General features: G+C 59.5%; 1 protein-coding gene across 2 annotated transcripts in view; it reads right to left on the bottom strand.

Moving 5' to 3' along the window:
- Nucleotides 1–699: 699 nt before the first annotated feature.
- Nucleotides 700–21,436, bottom strand: part of DIS3L2 (DIS3 like 3'-5' exoribonuclease 2) — a 328,686-nt gene continuing 307,949 nt past the window's right edge. For both annotated transcript variants that reach the window (XM_012791622.3, XM_012791623.2), the window contains exons 15-21: nucleotides 7,116–7,299; nucleotides 6,351–6,437; nucleotides 3,716–3,863; nucleotides 3,245–3,375; nucleotides 3,009–3,113; nucleotides 1,751–1,852; nucleotides 700–1,184 (exon numbers count right to left, since the gene is read on the bottom strand). In XM_012791622.3, the coding sequence (XP_012647076.2) occupies nucleotides 1,035–1,184; nucleotides 1,751–1,852; nucleotides 3,009–3,113; nucleotides 3,245–3,375; nucleotides 3,716–3,863; nucleotides 6,351–6,437; nucleotides 7,116–7,299 (907 nt within the window). In that variant the 3' untranslated portion in view covers nucleotides 700–1,034. The remainder of the gene's footprint in view (nucleotides 1,185–1,750; nucleotides 1,853–3,008; nucleotides 3,114–3,244; nucleotides 3,376–3,715; nucleotides 3,864–6,350; nucleotides 6,438–7,115; nucleotides 7,300–21,436) is intronic.

Below are 21,436 nucleotides of genomic sequence, written 5' to 3'. Positions count from 1 at the left end.
ATGGTTTTCGTCCCGGTTTCTGGCAGCTCCCGGGGAAGCCAAGCCGGGGTTGTCAGGGGAGGGGCAGCGCAGGGTGCAGTCAGCCAGCCAGGGAAGGGAGCTGCCGGGCGGCCTCCCGCTCGGCCCCTGGAGCAGTGGGTGCTCCGGCCGCCGGGCAGGCTCTAGGCCAGGCTGCGTCACCAGTAGCTGTTTTCCCCTCCCTGGTTGGCAGGTGCCTGGAGGGCCCTCCTCCCCTGGGCAGGCCCAGGCCTGTGTCCCCACGTTGTGCTGGCACAGCTGGAGCCCAGGAGTGGGACTGCAGGTGGGGAAATGCCAACCCACATCAGGAGTGTGGATGCTGCCCCTCGGAGCGATGGCCTGGGAACTGGGGGAGGGGACGTGGCGGGACCCGTGCCTGCAGGGCCACGTGGGTGTCAGCGGAGAGGAAGTGGGGGCAGGCTAGACACGGGCACATGCGTCAGGGTGATGGGTGAGCTCACCGTCCTGCATACTAATTACAGTTTTAATCAGCCAGAAGGAGACTCTGGCATCAATCTGCCACGCAGCCAGCTCTGAATCACACTGGAACTGACGGGAAGGTTCCGGGTGGTGACCCCGGCTCAGCTCTGAGGGGTGGAGCCTGAGTGGGGACCCTGCCCTGGGTACAAGGTGCACCCTGCTGTCTGGCTTCCGGGCAGAGCCCCACACACCAGACAGCAGTTCACACTTGATTTTATTTCATGACAATGATTTGCTGAAGACCCCCATTTCCTGGGCAGAAGACGGCAGTGGGTACCAGGCAGGAGGGGGGCTGGCTGCCAGGGGAGCTGGGGCCCGCTCTGTTAGGGTCAGTGCTGGCCAGGTCTCAGCCTTCTGTCCAGCTCCAACCCCCTCCCCTGCTGTTTGGTTAAAAACTGAGCTGCAAAAATAAAATGCAATGGAAAAATAAAAATAAAAACAAGCCCCTGAGTTGATAAAAGCCAAATTAAAAATCCCCTTTGGTGTCAACAGGTCCTATTCCTAAAAGCCAGCAGGGCGGGGCAGGCGCCTGCGCCTCAGTCGTCTGGCTCCTCGGTGGACGCCGCCGCCTCCTCCTCCTGGCCCAAGAGGCTGCTGGTGCCTGGCCGCTTCAGGACAGCGCTGTACCGGAGCGCCGTGGCCTCCGCCCGCAGGACCACCTCCACCAGGCTGAAGATGGTGATGACCTGCAGTAGAGGCAGGGTCATGAGGGGACAAGGACCAGCTCTGCCTCCATCGGCTGTCCCTGCAGCCCAGTCCCACAGCCTGTGCTCGCCAGTCTGTCTCGGAGCCTGCCCAGGACTGACACCCCGGGTCTGGGGAGAACTAGGGAGCCCAATCACACGCCTGCCTGTCATACCGAGAGCGCTCCCAAGTGCCAGGAAACACAACTAGGTGGCCGGGTTAGCCTGTGGGATGTGTCGTCCATGAAAACTATTTCATGGTGTAAGGTCCACAGCTGTTGTCAGAGTCTCAATGGGACCCCAAAAGGTTAGAACCCCGCTTTAGTGGGACAGGCAGAGCCCCCACCTCTCCCCACACTGGGTGTCTCCAAGGGAGGGAGGGAAACGGTGCTCCAGGAGGAGGTCTGGGTGGGCGGGCAGGGGGCGGACCTCAGCATGGGGGCCTGAAACCCCACCTGGGAGCCTGCAGTGCTGGGGGTGCCCAGAGGACAGATGAGGGCAGAGGGCCACCTGAGGACCAGGGGCAGGGCTCGCCAAGACATTGGGGGAGGGACGCTGTGGGGTCTGACCTGCTGTGCTGGCTCCTGCTCGCCGTCCTCAGGCTCCCAGACAAGCGTCAGCTCTGGCTTCTTGCCCACCTTCTGGAAGCGGTGGGAGCGCAGGGCCAGGGCCTGGGGAGCACACACCAGCCCTCAGGCTGCGGCCTCCCACCGAAACTTCTACCCTGGAGAGCCCCGAGGCTGGAAGGCAGCCCTGTGCCCTGCCCTGCAGGGAGCTGCCGCCCGCCAACCCAATGCTGGCTGCGTGACCAGAGATGGGGATGACCCGACCCTGGCCCCTCACCTCTGGCCAGCGTCAGAGGCCCTGCCAGGCCGCCTTCGGCTGAGGCGGCACCTGAGAATGACCAAGGGCTGGGGTGGCGGGTGGTTCGGAGGCTCTGTGTGCTATTGGTGGGGCAGGTCGTGGGTCGGCCCAGGGATGAGAGAACTGACCAGGCCCCAGGGACTGAGCACCACAGAGGCGGGCGGCCATGCCCCCTGCTGGCACGGGCAGGTCAGTGCAGGTCGAGGGCTGGGCCGACTGCAGGGCTGGTCTGCCCCGGACCTGAACTTCCGTCCTGCTGGGTGAGCTTCAGGACAAGAACTATGATGGTTTCCAGCTGGACTCAGTCCCCCCTCTTCTGTCCTGCTCCATTTTATGATCACCCGTCTTCCAGACTACGTGCTGGGATCTGCACTTCCCAAGTACTCTGGATGTTAGGAAATTCAAGCTGAGTGCAGGGGCCAGGTGCTGACGTAGCCACCGAGCACAGGGCTGGCTGGAGCCAGACCCCTGAGCCAGGGTTGGGATGGCCCCTCATCCCTTTGGAGAGAACTGTGATGAAACAGTTGTCCAGGGAAGGAGTGGAGGCAGGGACAGTTCTTTTCCTTCTGTTCAGGGGTCACAGTATCTAGAGTGGCCATGGCCCATTCTCTGGCCTTTCCTCCCTCCACTCCTCTCAACACAGGCCCAGAGCCTGCCTGCCCTGCCACACGGTACTGGTCCTGAAGGGGCTGTTCTCTGGTTTCCTGGGGAAGAGGCCCAGGCCAGATCGTGGGCCCGGAGCCCCCATCCCCAGCGGGCAGGGGCCAGGAGGCGGGCCTGGTGCTGGGGAGGGGGATGGGGTCCGGGCTTCATACCCTGTGCCACTGCAGGCCAGTGTAGCCCACACCGAGGGAGGGGTGGAGTGTGACCCACCACAGCCTGTATCCCTGTGGTGTGGTGTGGCGTGGACAGGACAGCTTGGCCTGCTCATGCCTGCCTCCGCGCGCCCGCCGGGCCACTCACGTTGCAGTAGATGCGCTTCTGCACCCCGTAGCGCAGCACCAGCACGTCGAAGGCTTGGTTCAGGACACCCATCACCATGGCTTCCGACTCCAGGGGGCCACACTCCTGTAGGGACAGAGTGCAGCCATGGCATCTGCCAGGTCTGTCTGGGGCTCCTGGAGGGCTCCTGGTGAGCAGGTACCTGGGAGGGGTGCAGGGACAGGAGGGGGGGAGGGGTGCCAGGTGTGAGGGCTCACCTTGACAAGGACAGCAAAGAAGAGGCCAGTGCTGAGCTCCTGCACGCGCTTGGACACCATGCGGCGGTCGTTGCAGTGGTCGGCCTGCTTCTGCAGAGCATCAGGCTCCACATCCAGCCTCTCCCTGTATCCTGAGAAGACAGGGCCGGGGTCATGGCTGGGGCTGAGCCACATGGCGCCTGGCCCAGGAACAGAGAAGGGCTGCCACTGCCCAGCTCCCCGTGCTGCAGAGAGCGGCATGGTCAGCAACCTGGTGTCGGCCGTGCCCAGGGCTGGTGGTGCGCCCATGGCAGCTTTGGCAGAACCATGCATGGACAGAGATGTTCCAGCCCAGGTCCCCTGTGCTTCGGGCAGCCCAACCTTGACCTCCACGGTCACAGTAGAGTTGCCTCCATCCACCAGCCACCCACTCTGATGGTGGGTGACTCTGAGCCAGCACAGGCTCACCTTGGCTGGAACCACAGCCCTCACCTAGAGCAGCAGCCAGGAGCCGGTGCACCAGGACGTCGGCGAAGCGGCGGATGGGAGAGGTGAAGTGCGTGTACAGCGGCACGTTGAGGGCGTAGTGCCGGAACTGCGCCCGGTCCTGCAGCAGCCCTGAGCAGAAGTAGTGCGCCATCTGCGGGGGTGGGGACAGCAGTGCTGGGAACCCTAAGGTCGCTGGGTGGCCTCCTCCCCTCAGAGACCTTCTGCACTGGCTGCCTGGCCCCCCAGGCGGGGTGGGACCGGTGCCGGCATCTCGGGGTAGCTGGGCAGGAGTTGACCCTCCCATGGCCCACTGCCGCTGAGTGACTGCTGGCACAAGCAGGAGGGAATGGTTTCTGGCCTGCACATCCCAGGCCAGGGCTGGGCTGGCTACTCTGGCTTAGGAAGTTGGGCAAAGCGTGTGGCCATGCAGGACCAGATGCTGTGGACAATGTCTTCTGGAGGCTTAAGCATAAGCTGGGGAGGGTGCAGGTTTTTGTTCCAGGAGGTAAAGCCCAACGCCTAAGGCCCCTCTGGCCAGAATGGGAGGTGGGTGAGAAGGGCTGGGTTGCAGAGGCCCTGTCCAGAGCCACATGTGCGCCTGGCCCTCAGGCTGCCTTCACCCCCTCTGGCCCTGTTCCTGCCCAGCTGAAGCCATGCTGGCACCTGGACTATGTGCCCCCCAAGACTCTACCCTACACTAGCCAAGGGAGGCTGTTTCCAGCCCGCCCTTCTTGTCCCTACCTCCTGACCCTCCCAGGGCCCACACACAGGTCTGAGTTCAAAAGGCCCCTGTGTCTGGGCAGGGGTCAGGACTGGGGCAGGAACAGAGGCTGAGTCTTTCTAGGGCCCAGCACAGTCTGGCCCAAAGCCGGGGCCACAGCTCCTGATGCTGCCTGCCCTGTAGTCCCCCAGAGTGCAGAGCAGGGAGCCAAGGCCACGCTGCTGCCAGGAGCAAGTGAACAGGTCCTGGCCAGGGGGCCAAGGTCCCAGCCCTGTGTGTTCACTCGCTTGCTTGCTCTCTCGCTGCTTTTGCACACTCATGCCTTCCTGTGCGCTTGGCCAGGCAGACAGATGGCTCCAGTTACTCTGCACATGGGCCCTGGAGTCCAGGGGCAGCTGGCGGTGACCGGCTTGGCTCCTGACCTCCACTTCCCTTCCAGCCCCTGCTGAGCTCTAGGGTATGTCAGGGACAAGTGGAGGAGGATTCATGGCCTCCAATCTGAGCCACATTTGGGCTTTGTTCTCAGCAGTGTGGCCCAGCTCCCCAGATGACCTGGGGTGAGAAGGACCAAGGGCCTTGCTTCCTCTTGGCCGGTGGAGGTGTGTCTGGGTAGGGTGGGAAGGGTGGGGACCAAGGCTTTCCCACAGGGACCAGCTGTCCCCAGGACAAAGTGGGTGTCCTGTTCAGCAGCTCATGTGAGACGAGGCACCCATCCCATTTTGTGCTCACTGCTGTTGCTGCCCCTGCCCTGTCCCCTGTCCCCACCCCAATTCCTGGGCTGAGTGAGCCAGAGCATCCCAGGCAGTCCAGTTCGTCTCTGCCATCCCATACCCAGGCAAGGGTGCCTCTGAGGTCATGGGCAGGTAAGGCCTGGAGAGACCAGTCTGTCTGGGCTCAGGAGAGGGCTCCTTTCTGTGGACCGCTGGGGTGTTTTGGCCTTGGAGGTGGATGGCTTCAGGAGCTGGGACACGGGGTGGAGGCCCTGTAGGGAATGGCCAGGGGGCAGTTCTGGGACCAGGAGCTGCTGTACCATCTCTGCCAGGCCGGCCTGGAGCACCTGGAGTGCAGAGCGGGCGGGGCCCCCCTGCCGTGGATGCTGCAGGTGCGTGGCCATGCTGCAGGTGCGTGGCCATGCACACGCTCAGGATCCAGGCAGGCCAGGGCAGCGCGCCCAAGTGGGCCTTGATGGCTCCATTCCTAGCAGACCTTGAGCTGTCAGAAGATAAATCAGCTGAGGCCAGCTGAGGCCACCTATTTTTCTTGAGCAGATTGAATCTGCTGAGTGGCTGAGCCCCTGAAAAATGGCCTGTCATTGTCCTGGGCTGGGCAGGCCCAGAGCTCACCTGTCAGCATCCTCAGCTCTCACAGACCTGACGGTCCACAGGGAAGGCTCCTGTCCCCTGGATGCTCGGGACCCCCAGGGGCTGATGCTCAGCCTGGGGAGCTGCACAGGCAGCTAGGAGCAAGCCTCCATCTCCCCACAGGCTGCCACTTGCCTGCCGCACCGCCCCAGGCCCATGGCTGACTCCTCTCCCATGCTGGCCAGGACAGACTCAGCCCGGACTGTGCAGGTGGGCATGGAGGCTGGGGAGTGCTCCCTGGGGTTGGCAGCCACGTGAGACCCTCTCTCTCCTCCAGAATCCCAGCCAAAGACGAGATCTGAGTGGCCCTTTCCACAGGGCTGTGGAGCAGGCAGCCTGCCAGTCAGTCTGAGCAGGGGACCCGGATCACATCTGTCCTCAGTTCTGCCTGGGAGTGGCCCCCACCCCAGCCCAGGACTGCTCCTCTTACCTCTCCCCCCAGCTTGGCCCCAGAGCAGAGCAGGGATGCTGGTGGCTATGTGTGCATGTGGCGGTCACAGGTCTGGGCAAGGTGCTCCTGGGAGCAGGGGAGGACGGAGGCCAGGCCCCTCCTTACCTGCATGGGCCGGGAGCACATGTTGGTGAGCACCTCCTTCCGGGCCAGTGAGTACTTGTCACCTCCAAATGTTTTGGTCAGACTTTTCTAGAAGCAAATCCCAGAAACCTATGTGATATGTGGTCAGACTCGGAAAGGCTCTGGGCCACTGCCACTGGTGACCATCTAATACCCGGCCAGGGGGAATGGACAGTGTGGGGCCCAGCCCCCCTCAGATGGCTATGGGGAGGGTGAGACACTGGGCGTGAGGTCAGTCCCTTCCATGTCTAGCTGGCTGGCCTGGACAGCCTGGGGTCCAGCTCTCCAACCCAAGGCAGCTGTCTGCCCCTCCCAGGCTCAGAGCACGCTGGAGAAGAGTCTCCTTCCTGCGGATCAGAGCCAAGGCCAGGGGTTCCCCAGCCCATGAGGTTAGCTCCAGGCCATGGGCACAGGAAAGCTCTTAGCAGAGCAGCATTCCCTGCATTCCTCCAATCCCAGCCTTCATACTGAAAGCCTCTGGGCCCAGGTCTTTACTGGCCACGGGACCCCTGCCCACTGGTAACCCCGCAGGGTCCCCATGGCCCAGTCCCAGTGAGGGAGCACCCCTACTCTCAGGGCCTCTGTGACGCACAGGGGTCTTTCCCCCAAGGCCTCTCTCCTCCCCTGCAGGGGGAGACTGGCTGAAGTAGAGGGACCATGGTGGGAAGGAGATGCTGTAGATCACCTTCCAGGCCTTTCTCTTCTCTCCCCCAAGCAGGGCCTCCCCCTTATCCTGCCAGCACTTACATTGAGGGCTCCTGCGGAGCTGAAGTCCATGGGCAGCCCCATCTGGTCGCAGAATTCCACCAGGTCATTGAGCATCTTCGTCTGGGGTGGGGGGTGCCGGCGTAGCAGGGCCTGCTCGGGGAAGGCGTGGTAGATCTTGTGGGCCACTGCCATGTTGGCCAAGAGCATGAACTCCTCCACGAGCCTGCAGAGGGTGGGCCGGGGACAGGAGGGAACACTGGGGTTCTGCAATGTCACTGTGCAAGCCTTCCCACGCTCCCTGGGTGGCTGGCTCTCTTGCACCCTTCAGGTCTTAGCTTAAGCCTGACCTCCCAGCCCCCAAATCTACTGCCTTCCTCTGACCAGTGCCCCTTCACTCTCACCCCCATGCCTTCCCCTGTACCCATCCGTCTACACTGCCATAGTCTCCTGAGTGGTGAGCTCACTGGGCAGGGGCTTCTGGACGACACTGTGTGCCTAATTCCCTGCTGCAGCCCCAGAGCTCAGCAGCCAGCCCAGTCCAGAAAAGGTGCTTAACAGGTTTCTAGGAAGACCAGACTCCCTGAGCCCTCAGGGGCAGCCCTGGCTCTAGGACGGTGCTGTGCTGCCCAGGCCACAGGTACGCAGAGGGCCCGGCCCAGCCCTGCTCAGAGGGCTCCCTGGGGGACTGCAGCACTGAAAACCGAGGACTCCCATGCCCAGGAGTGCTGGGCACTCTTTCCGCCTGGGGACTGTCTTGTAGGAGAGAAGCTGCCCAACTAGGGTTTCTAAGAAGGAACAGGAGAGTTAAGAGACATCACACGGGAAAACCCTCAATTTGAGGACACCGCAAACATGTGGTCGGCGTGTCCAAACACCAGAAAGTCATTCTAGTTTTGCTTTACTGCGATAGAAGTAGATTGAACAATCGGATCGAATGGACATGGCTCCAGTGAAAGGACCAAGGTACGCCAAGGCCCCAGGGTGGAGGAGCAGGGGCTGACAGTGGAGGAAGCGCGTCCCCAGGGCAGGAGCAGGCAAGGGGAGTGGCCATCACACATTCCCAAGGTTACAGCCTCCCCACTGGTCCAGGCCAAATCTGGGGCAGGAGGCCATGAGCTGCTTTCCCTGATTGGACGAAGCCTCTGAGGGTGGACTTGGGGGTGACCTCGTGCCATGGTGACCAGGACCCCTACGTGGGGAAAGCTGTCCCCACAGGGAGGGAGACATGGGCTATCAAGGCCTTGTCCAGCTTCAGAGACTCTGCCCTCCTTGCCTTCCCAGGCTCCAGGCTGAGCCCCGAGCTTCTCCCCCAGAGCAGGAGGGGGCAGGGAGGAAGTTCCTGCTGGACCAGAAGCCTGGGATGAACTTGTCCTTCCTGGAGGTGTGGGTGGTGCCGTGGGGTCAGCCTAGCCATTGTCGTCTGGCCAAGCTCTTAGAAAGAAAGGCAGCACAGTGAAGGAGAGAGTGCCCGTGGGTGCCGAGTCCACCACCTGGCCTGGGCATGCAGACTGTCCTGAGAGCACACCTGTCTGCCCGAGGAAGCCCTCTCTGTGCGGGACAAGGCCTAGGAAATGCCCGAGCAGGGCAGGCACCAGAAGAAGGACCTGGGGGTGGGCCCATGCCTGGGGAGGTCTGGCACCAGCACTACATGCCTGGTCCCTTGCTTGCAGGGAGTGCTGTGGGCTGGCCCAACAGCAGAGCGGGGTTTCGGCTTGGGCACGTGACCTTGAAGACCAGGCCTCAGCTGACCTTTTGACCACACAAGAGACCAGCATGTGCAAGGAGGAGCTGCCCAGCTCCCCCTGGGTTGCAAAAATAGTCTTTTAAGTGGCCACCCTGCCACCCTCTGCTTCATGTGTCCTTGTGCCCGTAACTAACCACTGAAAACCCTTGGGTTCAAGCATCTGTACCAACTACCAAGGATGCTGAGCCCAGCTTCAAATCCTTCTGCTGTGGGACCTTGACCATATCACAGACCTCTTCCCAGCCTGTTTATTCTCAAATGTAGGATGGGGTGACAATGGCACCTGATCACATGGCTGTCCTGCAGGCAGATGGAAATTCACATGTTGAAGGAAGGACCTGGTGCTGGGCTGGCCAAGCCCCTCAAGTGTCAGGTGCTGCTCTCATCTCACCCCGCCTGCCCCCACACGGCCAGCCTGGGTTCTTCCCCACATGCCCTACGATCCCCATCCCTGCCAGCCACCCCCTCCCTTGCCCCTGTCCTTGCTGCTCTTGGGTCGTCAGGTCCCTGCCTCACACCACAGGACCCTTCTTATTTGATTTTCACATTTAGGTTATGTCAGCCCAAGAGGAGTCCCAGTTCCTGCTCCAGAAATGTCTCATGGGATGTATTCTGTGACCTTGGTCGCACCGTCATCACCAAGATGCTTCAGATGCCCACGTTCATTCTTCGTCCACTCACTCAACAAAGACCACTTTGTGCCAGGCACGGTTCTAGACTTCCCTCCCTATGCAGCCGGGTATCCTTGTGGGCAGGGAGCACCCATTCTGCTCCTGGTCTCCAACTCAGCTGGGGGCTTGGGTGAAGAAGGAGCAGGGTGAACCCCAAGGCTGACCCTGCACTGCATTTTGCGGCGCGGCCGGCAGGGGGCAGCATGGCCCCATAGCAGGCTTTCGGGGAAGCTGAAGGCTAAGGAGCACCACCTGGCAGGCAGGGTCAAAGAGCAAGGCTGCGCTGGATGCTCTGGCCTGTCCCCCTACTCCTCCTGGGAGCTGTCTGGGCTGGGCCACACTCCTGCTCCCAGTTCCTGCAGGGGCTCTCCTGCCTTACCTCTCTTCAGTAAGGACAAGGACAAGAATGGAAGGGAAGGGAGGGGGAGGTGCTGAGCCAAGAGCTTCAGGGCATGAAAACAGATCAGGCAAGCTGCTTCTACAGTGACTCTGTTACTTGTCCTCTCTGGACCACAGCACAGACCCACAAGTCACCCTTGGCCTCCTCAGACAAAAACAAATGCATTCGTGGTAACTTTGAACATAGAGCCTGCTGAAGCTGCGGATGCAGAGGCCGACCTGGGCCAGGTCCCCAGGTGTGGCTGGGTCTCCATATCCCTCTGCAGCTCCTCCCTGGGCTGGGAGTGGGACAGCGTCTATGGAACTCTGGCCAAGCTCATTGGGCGACATCGACTATTAACCCAGACAAACATCAGGTCACTGAATACAGGGATGGCACAACAGGAAGTCCTGATTCCCTGAGTGCAGACAAGGGTCATTAGTGTTCTAGGACAGTAGCAGGGACCATTTCCCCAAATCCTATCCTCAAATCCTTTATACACTACAGGTGGCAGATGGAGGGCAGAGAGCCAGGCCGCTGAGCAGAGGTGAGCAGAGGCAGGGCCTGGCAAGGGCTCGGGTGGTCATGTCTGCAGGTGGCCATAAGGTAGGTCTGCAGTGGAGTTAGGGACCTGGAAGCCCAAGGCCAAGCTGAGCCACCAGCAGCCGGAGTTCTGCTGAGTGCAGGATGCACTGTCAATAGTGGGCCCAGGCACCAAGGACAGAGAAGGGAGCTGGGGGTGGGGGGAGGCAGTGTCACCACCTTCATCTGGGGCCTGGGACAGTATGGGGCCCCCATCACCGGGCTCCACAGCACACGCTGCTTCCTCAATTCCCCGCAGCAGCCAGCAGGGGGCCCCCAGCACCTTCCTCTTGCAGGACCTGGGACGTGGCAGCAGCAGCTTAGAACCCAGAGACTCCTGGGCAGGAAGGAGTCCTCCAGCGTATAAAGTCCAGCCCTGCACCCCGAGGTCCCAGGATCCTTGGGCTCCCCCTTGTGTTCCTCCCTTAGCCACAAGCTAGGCCTGGGCTGAGGGCTTCATCAGCCAGGGAGAGGCATAGGTCCTGAGGGCCTGCAGGGCCACTGAGGGGGCTCTGCAGCTGACCCAGCCCCTCTCCTGGATCTCCTCCCTCTCTTGGGGGTGGGGGAAAGGCTGCGAGCATAGACCCAGCAGACAACCTTCGATAACGCCCCAAGTTCTTCTGGGTGGTCAGGACAGGCCTCTGAGAGCAAACTCCACACCCTGGGGTATGGGAACCCCAAAGGGGGCAGCGTGTGCCTCAGGGCTGCTTGAGGGGAGGGAGCACTGCCCTTTGCCCTGGCCTCAGCCTTGTCCCCTGGTCTGGGCACCTGCCCTGTGCAGGCCATCTGCTCCTCCAGCAACAGCATCGCCCAGGCATGAGATCACTGGGCCTTACTGGGGAGGCACGAGCTGGGACTCAGCCACTGCCTGACAACTGCCGTACTAGGGGCTCGGCAGTGGTTGCCAGCCAGGATCACCTTCCAGAACAGCAAGCCAAGCCCTCGGAGCCAGGGCCTCGGTCCCAGCCTGGCATCTGCTGAGCATCTGGAGCCGGGCGCCATGGGGGCCCCACCACTCTGGAGGTCTGGGGCCGGGCCTCGCTGTGACGGATGGCTGCAGTGCCAGGACCTGAGCTCCTCCTCACTCATTCACAGCACCCTTCTACCTGGTCTGGGCCTCCGGGCTGCAGGAGGGGAGGAGAGGGGCAGATGTGGGGCTCCATGTCCCAGGGAGCAGCTCAGTGAGCCCCTCACTGCTATGGCAGACAGCAGGGAAAGGCCAGAGACACCTCCACACGACATACACACAACCCCCTCTGCAAGGTGACAGTGGTCTAGAACAGTGCTTCCCAAAGTGTATTAATGTCGTGCACAGATAAAGGTGTCTCTGTAAATATACATGAAATGCTGAGGCTATTTTGTTGTTGTTGTTGTTAAATCACAAGACATCCTTTGTTACAGGAGGGGGCTGGCGGGGGCAGCATTCCTGCTACCTGAGGATGTTTCTGTCATGTCTTAAAGGGCGATGTCTGGGACAGCATGCTCTCGCCTTGGTAGCCTCAGAGAGTGGGTGACAGAAATAGGCCACAACTGCCCTTTCAGAGCAAGGCTTTCTTTCATGACTGCATGTCATGAATGTCTTTCTGCTCACCCAGGGGATGGTGGCTCTGTTTTTTTTTTTTTTTTTTTTTGAGACAAGAGTCTCACTGTGTTGCCTGGGCTCAAGTGTCATGGTGTCAGCAACCTCAAATTCCCAGGCTCAAGCGATCCTCCTGCCTCAGCCTCCTGAGTAGCTGGGACTACGGGCATGTGCCACCATGCCCTGCTAATTTTTTCTATATATTTTTAGTTGTCCAATTAATTTATCTCTATTTTTAGTGAAGACAGTGTCTCGTTCTTGCTCAGGCTGGTTTTGAACTCCTGACCTTGAGAGCAATCCTCCCTCCTCGGCCTCCCAGAGTGCTGGGATTACAGGCATGAGCCACCGCGCCCGGCCGCTCTGTTTTGTTAGTCAGGATCTGGTGTGCCTGTAGCTAGGAAAGTCCTCCGTCGGTGTGGCTGGGGTGCAGGGTGCAGGGGTGCGGGTGTCCTGGGGTTAGGTTCCTTTCCTTTTCCTCTCCTGACCCTGTCCTGTGCACACAGGCCATGCCACCGAGAGAGGCAAAAGAGATGGGGTCACCATCAGCAGCGTGCCCACAACCCCAGTGCTGCCACTCCCTAGCTGTGTGATTTCGGACAAAATTCTTACCCTCTTTGAATCTTAATTTGTTTACCTGAAAAATAGGGATGCAATGCGTAAGTGCCTGGCCTTAAATAATTACATTATTACCCATAGTACAGTGTGACTGGCCTGGGGCTCCATCTCTAGGACTTGGGCTAAACACATAGCAAGGTTTCTGGAAGCTTCTCTTGCCCACCCACCACAAGGCTACCACCCTTGTCCAGACCTCCATCTCTCTCTCCTCTTTTTTTCTTTAAATCACAGGACATACTTTGTTACCAACTGGCTTGCTTACTTCTACTCATGCTCTACCCCCTGTTTTTTTGTACCAAATCTGGTCACATCCTTCTCCTGCCTAGAGGCCCTTGTCCTGTCCCCTGTCCTGTACACTCTGGCCACATGGAGTTTTATGGCCCTTCTTGCTGCTGTCCTGGGGCCTAGAGTCCTGGGCCACTCTTCTCCCGTCTGTTTTTTGACTGTCACTCCCTCTGGGAGGGCAGTGCGAGGGGCTCCTGGAAGTGCTTCCTGGTGCCCCGTGCTGGCACTGAGCCCTACAGGGCTGTGATGGCCTCTGTTTCAAGGGCTGTATCTCTTCCTGGCCTCAGACTAGGGTGGCAGGGTATTGAGACACCCCAGAGCTAGCGCGCCTCGCCCTTGGGAGCCTGACATTCGTGTTTCCCTACTCGCTGTCTTTCCATCCTCAAGCCTCTTCTGAGCTGCCACCACAGTCTAACTGCCCTCGGAGTGTGGGTGCGGCCTGGCGCCTGGCCTTCTTTGCACACCTGTGGCATGGAGTGTTGTCACCTTTTCCTGTGAGGGACAAAACCTAATGTGTAGGCTGGGCAGGGTGGCTCGCGCCTGTAATCCAAGCACTCTGGGAGGCTGAGGAGGGAGGATTGCTCAAGGTCAGGAGTTTGAGACCAGCCTGACCAAGAGTGAGACCCCGTCTCTACTATAAATAGAAAGAAATTAATTAGCCAACTAATATATATAGAAAAACTTAGCTGGGCATGGTGGCACATGCCTGTAGTCCCAGCTACTCGGGAGGCTGAGGCAGGAGGATCACTTGAGCCCAGGAGTTTGAGGTTGCTGTGAGCCAGGCTGACGCCACGGCACTCACTCTAGCCTGGGCAACAAAGTGAGACTCTGTCTCTAAAAAAAAAAAAACAAATCTAACGTGTGAAAAGGAAAGGGACTGGCCCCAAGTGTCACAACTCCCCAAGCAGTGGTCATTGTGCTCTCGAGGCCCTGTTGCCTCAGTGACGTCCTGGGCACTGCTGCCACCAGAGGGCCTTGGCCCTGCCCTCTAGGAGCCCCCACAGGGCAGGTGTGTCCACAAATGCAAGATTAAATCCAAGAGATGGCAAGGAGGACAGAGATGTTTTACACAAAAGGGATGAAATAGCAAAGGCGTGGAGGAGGCAAAAAAAAAATCAGGCACACTTGGAAATTGAGGCGTCAAGGGAAGCCTGCGCCAAGGGGAGACGCGGGAGGGCTGCGGACGGGAGGGGTGTGGGGACTTAAGGACATGGGATGGACATCGCAAAGGAACTTTCAGAAGGATGCAGTGAGGGTTGGAGGCAGGGACCAGAGGCAGGGTGCAGTTAGGATGAAAACTTTCATTTGCAAAATGGAGAGAAAGGAAAGAAGAAAAGAAAACTGAGTTGCCGAAGGCTTGCAAGCAGCAGCTAAGGGCAGGAAGGGAGAGCGGGGCCAGGGGCAACAGAGTGTGTGGGAGGGAGCCAGGGTCGGGGGAGCAGCTATGGCGGGAAGAGGGCCAAGGTGGAGCTGAACAGGGGGTCCCGGTGCAAATGCTGCTGGGAAGAGGAGGAGGGGCTTGCTAAAGGCCCTTGGATTTGGCCAGTGGGAGCAAGAAGCAATGGCGGTGGGGCTGGGGAAGCTGATTCAGAAAACCAAGAAGCCAGAAGGAGGGAGGCTGCTGAGTGTGGACGACTCTCCCTACCGCTCCCAGTGAAGGAGGCTAGAGTTCGCCTGAGACAAGGGTGAGGAGGGACCTGTGTAAATGGTTCCTGGTTGCTGTTTGAAGGATCCTAAAGGCAGAGAAGCTCCTGAGAGGGAGCCACCAGCATGTGGGGGAGGAGGAGGAAGAGGAAGGGGCTCTTCAGGGAGGAGGCCTGAGATCCCGTCCTGAGGAGCTGGTGCGCTCACAGGTGGGAGGCCGGGTGGTTTGGGGGGAGGTGAGGAAGCATGTCTGAGTGGGCCCTGAGGAGGGCCCTGCACAGTGCCCACAAGCCACCTGTCCTGACCACGATCCCCACAGGAGGGGTGGGCCATGGTCAGCGAACGCTGCTTCCTTACAGCATCCTGGAAGGGACAGGGCTTGGTCCTGACGCAACGTCACAGTGGCCATGAGGGAAGAAGAGCCCTGCCTAGAGCAGACAGCAGCCAGGGGCAGAGAGGGCTAGATCCACGTTTACCAGGCATCTTGTCTAGCGTGTCCTGAGGGCTCAGGGCAGATACTGGCCCCCAGCAGCTCCAGAAAGGAGGAGACACACTGGAGCATGGATGGGTAACCCCGGAGCCCTGGCATGAGGACTCTGTCCCCGGAAACATCCTTTCAAGTCCACTGGGCACAGGAGAGAGGAGCGAGACTGCCTGTCAGGCCAACACAGAGAGTGGTCACACAAAGGCCCAAGAACCTGGACAGCCTCCCGGGCAGACCTGGGAGCAGACAGGTGTGGTTCAGATCGGGTCAGCTCTGGGCTGGCCACACCATGGCTGGCTGCCGTCCCTTCCCCTAGGACGCGGTGGCTCTGGCAGCGGAGGGAGGCTGCACACAGGCAGCAGGCCTCTCCCAGCCAGGCGTGGCACTGACGGCAGACCACTGCGGATCCAGCCTGCGCGGGCCTGGCCCTCGAACTCTCCGCTCCTCTGCCCTTGGACTCTGCACCCTGCCTGGCAAGAGAGGCCGGGCGTCCAAAGATGTCTGGTTTCCAGATCTATTTTACCAGCTAAATGGTGAGAAACTCACTCCACCCCTTTCTTACCCAGGTCACTCAGAGAGTGGCTTTGGGAATGACTGGGAGCCTAGCTGGGGTGGGGCCAGGGGGCATGGCTACTGACCAAACTGAAAGTGCATCCAGTGTCAAAACGGAAGCCAAGTGCAGCGCGAGAGCAGCCTCTTCTGCCCTCAGCCACCAGGGCCCTTGTCACACTCTGTGGCGTCTCCAGCTAATGGAATCAGGCCACTCACAGAGATTGTTCAATTAGCTCTTGGTGAAAACTGCTAACTTGGAAATTTGATAAGAATTGCTCCCAGCCGGTTTCACATTTGTTTGTTCTGAAGACCAGATTTTCCCCACTTGGGCACGTCCCTGTGTGGGCGCAGGAGCCCCTGGGCTCCGCAGTGGCCGTGCAGGCAGCTGCCGGGCCTGTCACGGGAGCCGCACACCCGAGCTCGGCGCCTTCTCCACGGCTGAGCGGTCTGCAGGCACAAGTGGCGGCCACCCCCTGCAGGACCTGCTGCTCTCCCCCCGCCACAGATCGAGTGCAGTGCGGCGAAACTGCAGCCCCCGGGAGGCAGCGGTCTGCCGGGCACCGCACTGCCGGCTGCCAGAGGAAAGCTGAGAAGATGGCTGCAGTTCTGTCCCAGGCCAGGCCCAGGCCCAGGCCGGGAGGGGCTGGTGGTCTGGGAGCTTGAAAGTGGAAGCCTGGGCAGAGGAAGCGGCAGGCAGAGACAGGGCCGGGTGGGGGCGGGGCGGGCCGGAGAAAACGCGCAACACTGACTGATGGGCGCCCACCCACAGCCAGCCGCACCCCCTGCCACAAGGCCTGCAGTGCGGGGTGCTGTGGCCGTGGGGCCAACAACACGTCACAGCTCAGGCCTCTCGCTGACCCCTCTGCTCCTGGGCTCGTTGCAACCTGCTGAACGTTTTGGACGTTCCCACGAAACCACAGGGAAATGAATGGGGCCTAGTTCACAGGCATGGAAAACCCCAGAGGAGAAGGCCTCAGGAGCCAGACATAACAGGCCCTGCGGGTGAGGCTGGGGCCAGGTTTCCTACCCAGGAGGCTAACCCACTGCAGGCCCTTTCTATAGGTTCAGCAGGCGGGCCCTGCTGCAGCGAGGCACATTCAGCTGCTTGTTTTTCTAGCTCTAAAGGAAGTCTCTAGAGGCTAGGCATCCAAGTCTGGGCCCTCAGGCCCTGCCAAAGGGAGGCCCAGTGGCTGCGGGTGACTGAGTGTGTGTGTGTGTGTGTGTGTGTGTGTGTTGGGGGGGGGCTTGCTCTGAGCAGGGTTGACAGTGCAGAAAGCCCTTTGTCAGCGCAAAGCCAGCCCAGAAGCCTCACTCCCTGCCCAAGGTTCAGGCTCCGCTGGTGGAGGCGCGGGGCAGTGGCCGGCTCCTAAGCAGAACCAGGTGGCAGGCTGTGCCGTGCCGTCCTGCGCGGCGGGGTAATTATGGCTTCCTGGCTCCATCACGGTTGACACTTAAGCTTTTCTCCACTTCCAGCTGCTGCCTAACTGGAAGTGGAACCGCTGACCCAAGGAGGTGTGGCGAAGGCACACAGAAGCCTGGACACCTCGGGGAGCCCGGCAGTGCTCCCCAACAGTCTGTTGCCCTGCTTGGCTCCATGCCAGGGGTCCCCTTCATGCCCCAGCAGTGCGGCTGGCTGTGTTGCCTTGGACCAAGAAGAGCTTGGACAAGATCAGTGGGGGCCGGGTGGGCCATCACGGGCTTCAGGAGGGATGGACTGTGATTGTAAAATTAGGCTTTGGCACTGAGGTATTCAAGGGAGAAGGGTGTTCTGGAAAGCACACGTCTTTTTTCCCCTCTGTGTCCGGTATGCACACACACTCTCACACGCACACACTCCCAAAGACAGCTAGATGAGAGAGATGAGACACAGGGTCCTGGGAACCCAGGCAGCTTTGCTGCTGCAAATTAGGGCATGCTCTGCTCACTGCAGAAAGGAGTTCTTGTCCCCACAGCTGCTGGGGTCAGGTCCCCTTCCGCTTGGCCACCACCCCGGCCATACCGCCCCTACAGGCTGCAAAGAAACAAGAGCACAGCTGTGTCTAGGGCTGGGCTTTCTGCACCTTGTCATCCACTCTTCAAAATCCTTTGCCCCGGGATGGGAGTGTCAGTCCTAATGTGCACACAGAGGGAGACTGTGTCTCGGAGGCCATAGAAGGTGACCGCATAGCTCCCAAACCAGAGTGTGGCAGTGGCTGGATCTGGAGACTGCCAGGTGCTTTGCCAATCCAGACCCGTCCACATATCACAACAAATCAGAATTCTCGTTACTCACAGGAGCCTGGGGTGGGGCTCAGAGAGGCTGCCTGCTTCCCCCAAGCTCTCAGACCAAGGACCCCAGATGGCCTGTCCACTGCTTTGCCCTTGGCTGACCCTGTGTCACTGGCAGGAACCTCTAAGGATGAGAAGGCAGCAGGGCTTTCTACCAGCACCCGCCCAAGAGCTCTGCTGACAGTTGGGTCTCATGCCGGCGCCGGGTGGGGCGCCCGTGGGGTCTGCCACTCCACTACGTCTGTTCTCCTCCTGACTTCCCAGGGCACTTCCTCCCCCAGCCAGGGCCGCAGCAAGTGCAGAGTCAAAGGCTACTGCTCTCTTCCTGCCCAGGAAACCTCTCAGGGACGAAGCCTTTCCCCAAGGTAGTGCTTGGCCCCAGGGCCTGACGCTGGCCACATGGCAGGCAAACACACTCGGCCACCTTTGGCCAACCACCTGTCTGCGCTGGGACATTGTTGCCACCTTGGAAGCCTGTTTTCAGGCCCCTGTTTTGCCTCTGCCTCTTTCCTGCTGCTGGTGGGCCGAAGAGGGCAGAAACAGGACCTAGCCCCATGCCGCCACCTGCCTACGTAAGGTGGCTTCCTTCTGGCTGTTGGGGCTTCGGGTCTCCTTTGTGTCTCAGAGTTGTCCTGAGACAGGCACAAGTGCTGAGCACGTTTGCTCTCACTGCGAGTGGTCTCCTCGTCAGCCGCTGGAGGCGCCAGCTTTGCGAACGCTCCTCCCAAGCCCCTGTAGGTGCTCTGGGCCACTGGGCCAGGACGACAGGGCCAAGTGGGCCACGGGGTGCGGAAAGCCCCATGCCCCTCAGACACCTTGTTCTGACAGCCGCCCCCTCTGCACTGAGCCGGACACAAGTCTCTTTCTAGTGTGTTCCAAGAGAAGGTTTTCTGGTTGAACTCTGAGCTGGGCAATGAATCCAGGCACTCCGCATGTTTCCCCCTGGTGAGGTCCACACTGTCAGAGAAACCTCACAAGGTCGGGCAGGCCAGTCCCTCGCCCAGCCTGAGTGTGGACCAGGCCTTGGCGGGGCGGTGCTCTGAGGGGCCTTCGCCATCACACCAAAGGTGGCGGCTCCCCTGGCCCCTGCATGATCTGGCTGCCTGCTCCTGGCTTCAGCCCAGCTCCCCCACTGGCCATGAGGAAATCGGCGCCTCCACTGCCCAGGGCTCTCCTGGGGCTTCCTCATGGGTGACAGGTGCCCATGCCTCTAGGCCCCCCTTGGTTTCTTTCTATTTATTTATTTATATTTAAAAATATTTATTTATTTATTTATTTAGAGACAGAGTCTCACTCTGTTGCCTAGGCTAGAGTGCTGTGGCATCAGCGTACCTCACAGCAACCTTAAACTCCTGGGCTCAAGTGATCCTCCTGCCTCAGCCTCCCAAGTAGCTGGGACTACAGGCATGCACCACCATGCCCGGCTAATTTTTTCCATATATTTTTAGTTGGCCAATTAATTTCTATTTTTTAGTAGAGATGGGGTCTTGCTCTTGTTCAGGCTGGTCTCGAACTCCTGAGCTCAAGCAATCCGCCCGCCTCGGCCTACCAGAGTGCTAGGATTACAGACATCAGCCACTGCGCCCGGCCCCCCCTCGGTTTCCATGCTGTCCCCTGTGCTCCCCACCCCTGGGCCCACCTTCTCCCCTCAGTTCACGGCAGGGTTTGCCAAGGTTCAGTTCAGGCATCTCCCTCCCTGGCTCCACAGTGCTGTGGGTGATTCTAGCACACACATATCACTGTATCTTGACCATCTTTCTCTTGAGACCAGTTTTCCTCTGCAGATCACAAGCCTTGGGGCTGGGAGGGTGTGGGGGAAACCTGGCCTCGCCCATCTTTGTATTACAGAGCTTGGGAGAAGATGCAGGAGCTGATGAAATGTCTGGGGGAATAAATGAGGTATTTCAGAGGTGAGATTTGCTTGTTGCTCCACAGAAAATGCTGAGTGAGAAACAAGACCTGTTTTGGGGGTGGAGGCAGAGCCCCCTAGCAATAAGGGACTCAGAGTGGCAGTTACAGTTCCTGCAGCTTCCCTTCAGGTTCTCCCTGTCGGACCAGAGGCACACGAACTTGGCAGACAGAACCTAAGACGGCTTCTGCTGGCCTAATGGGACACCCTCCATTTGCCCTCATTACGTTCTTCCCAGCCTATAGATGGTTAGCACTTAAATCCAACAGAGGGGACAGTGTGACTTGGATGCCTTTGCTGGTTACCTAATGAATGAATGCTCTTGTCCAAGGGTGGCCTGCCTCACTGTAAACACAAAACCCAGCAGATTAAAAGAAAAACCCTCTCCTCCCGGGCTGTTTCCACTGAACTAGCACTTGTCTTATCGCCCCCTGGGACACTGCATGTTGAGTCTGGCAGAACTCTTCAGTAGTTCTGTGACTTTTAAAATATTGACACACAGTTTTATGAACTGGGTTCAGAGTGGTTTAAATGGATATGTTCCCACCCAGAGCACTCTGGGCTTCCCCAGCGTCTTCACGTGCCTGCCCCAGGTGGCACTGAGGCCCCTGCTCCGCCCTCGGTGCTTCACCCACAGGAAGGGGCAGGAGGCTGCTGGGTTTCGTCCTCACCCCTAGCCTGCATCTCTGACTGCTAAAAGCTGTCACATGTACCTGTATGAAGACTTCGGCCCTTTCCCGGGTACCACCCTCACTCTGCCTTAGAACCAAGACTGCCGAAACAATCTGGATTAGGCCCTAAAGCCCTCCAGGTGAGCTGGGTCAATGGCAAGTCAGAGGTCATGGCCAGAGGATACCAAAGCCTGAATGACCTAAGAGCACCACTTCCCCAAGCTGCCACTGTATGCCAAGCTCATCATGCATGGCAGCCAGGGCACAAAGAGAAGCCCTGTTTATCCAGCATTTAGGGAAGCTCTAAGAAAACTCTTTTGGCATGTGGATGCTGACCAGCAATGGCCTTCTGGGAGCTTCGTCACAGGTAGGCCAGCAAGCCTGGGCAGCCATGCAAGACCTGGAGGACAGATCCTTCCCTTCAGGCCTCCCTTAGGTGAGAACTGCTTTTTCTGGCAGAGACCACAGCACCTAGGGTTCTTTGGCCTTGCCCAGCACCCTGGCAGGGCCCTGTGTGGTCCCCTGGACTGTGGCTGTCCTCTCCCAATCAGGCCTCTTGTCTCTCCTATGCAACCATTGAGGAGGGAGAGTAACTATGCTCTCTGGTTAAGGATTCTTATGCCCACCCACTGACCAGCAAATCTTTGTGAAGCTGGAGCCTGGTTCCTCATGTGCCACATTTGGGTGTTGCAGAAGAATTGTCAAAAGGTTATTTGCAATAACAGAAAGAGTTGGCTGCTGGTTTTACCAGGACATGGTTACAGGCAGCATGCCGCTCAGGGTGGGTCCACTGCACACCAACCTCACACAGAGATTGCCCAGGAATGGCCCAGCCAGCCATGTGAGAGCAGGTGACACTTTCCCCGCTAGGTACAGAGGCAAGCGGTGTCTATTGCTCTGGCACCAAGAGTTCTGAGAAAGGTGTGGCCATGGCCAGTGTACTCAAGGAATGTGTACAGAGGAGAGCCACCCACCAC

This window comes from Microcebus murinus, chromosome 8 (assembly GCF_040939455.1).
Source record: "Microcebus murinus isolate Inina chromosome 8, M.murinus_Inina_mat1.0, whole genome shotgun sequence".
In the NCBI taxonomy this organism is placed as follows: Eukaryota; Metazoa; Chordata; class Mammalia; order Primates; family Cheirogaleidae; genus Microcebus; species Microcebus murinus.
The sequence above is the reverse complement of the archived record's forward strand: the minus strand, read 5'-3'. Positions and strand labels throughout refer to the sequence as shown.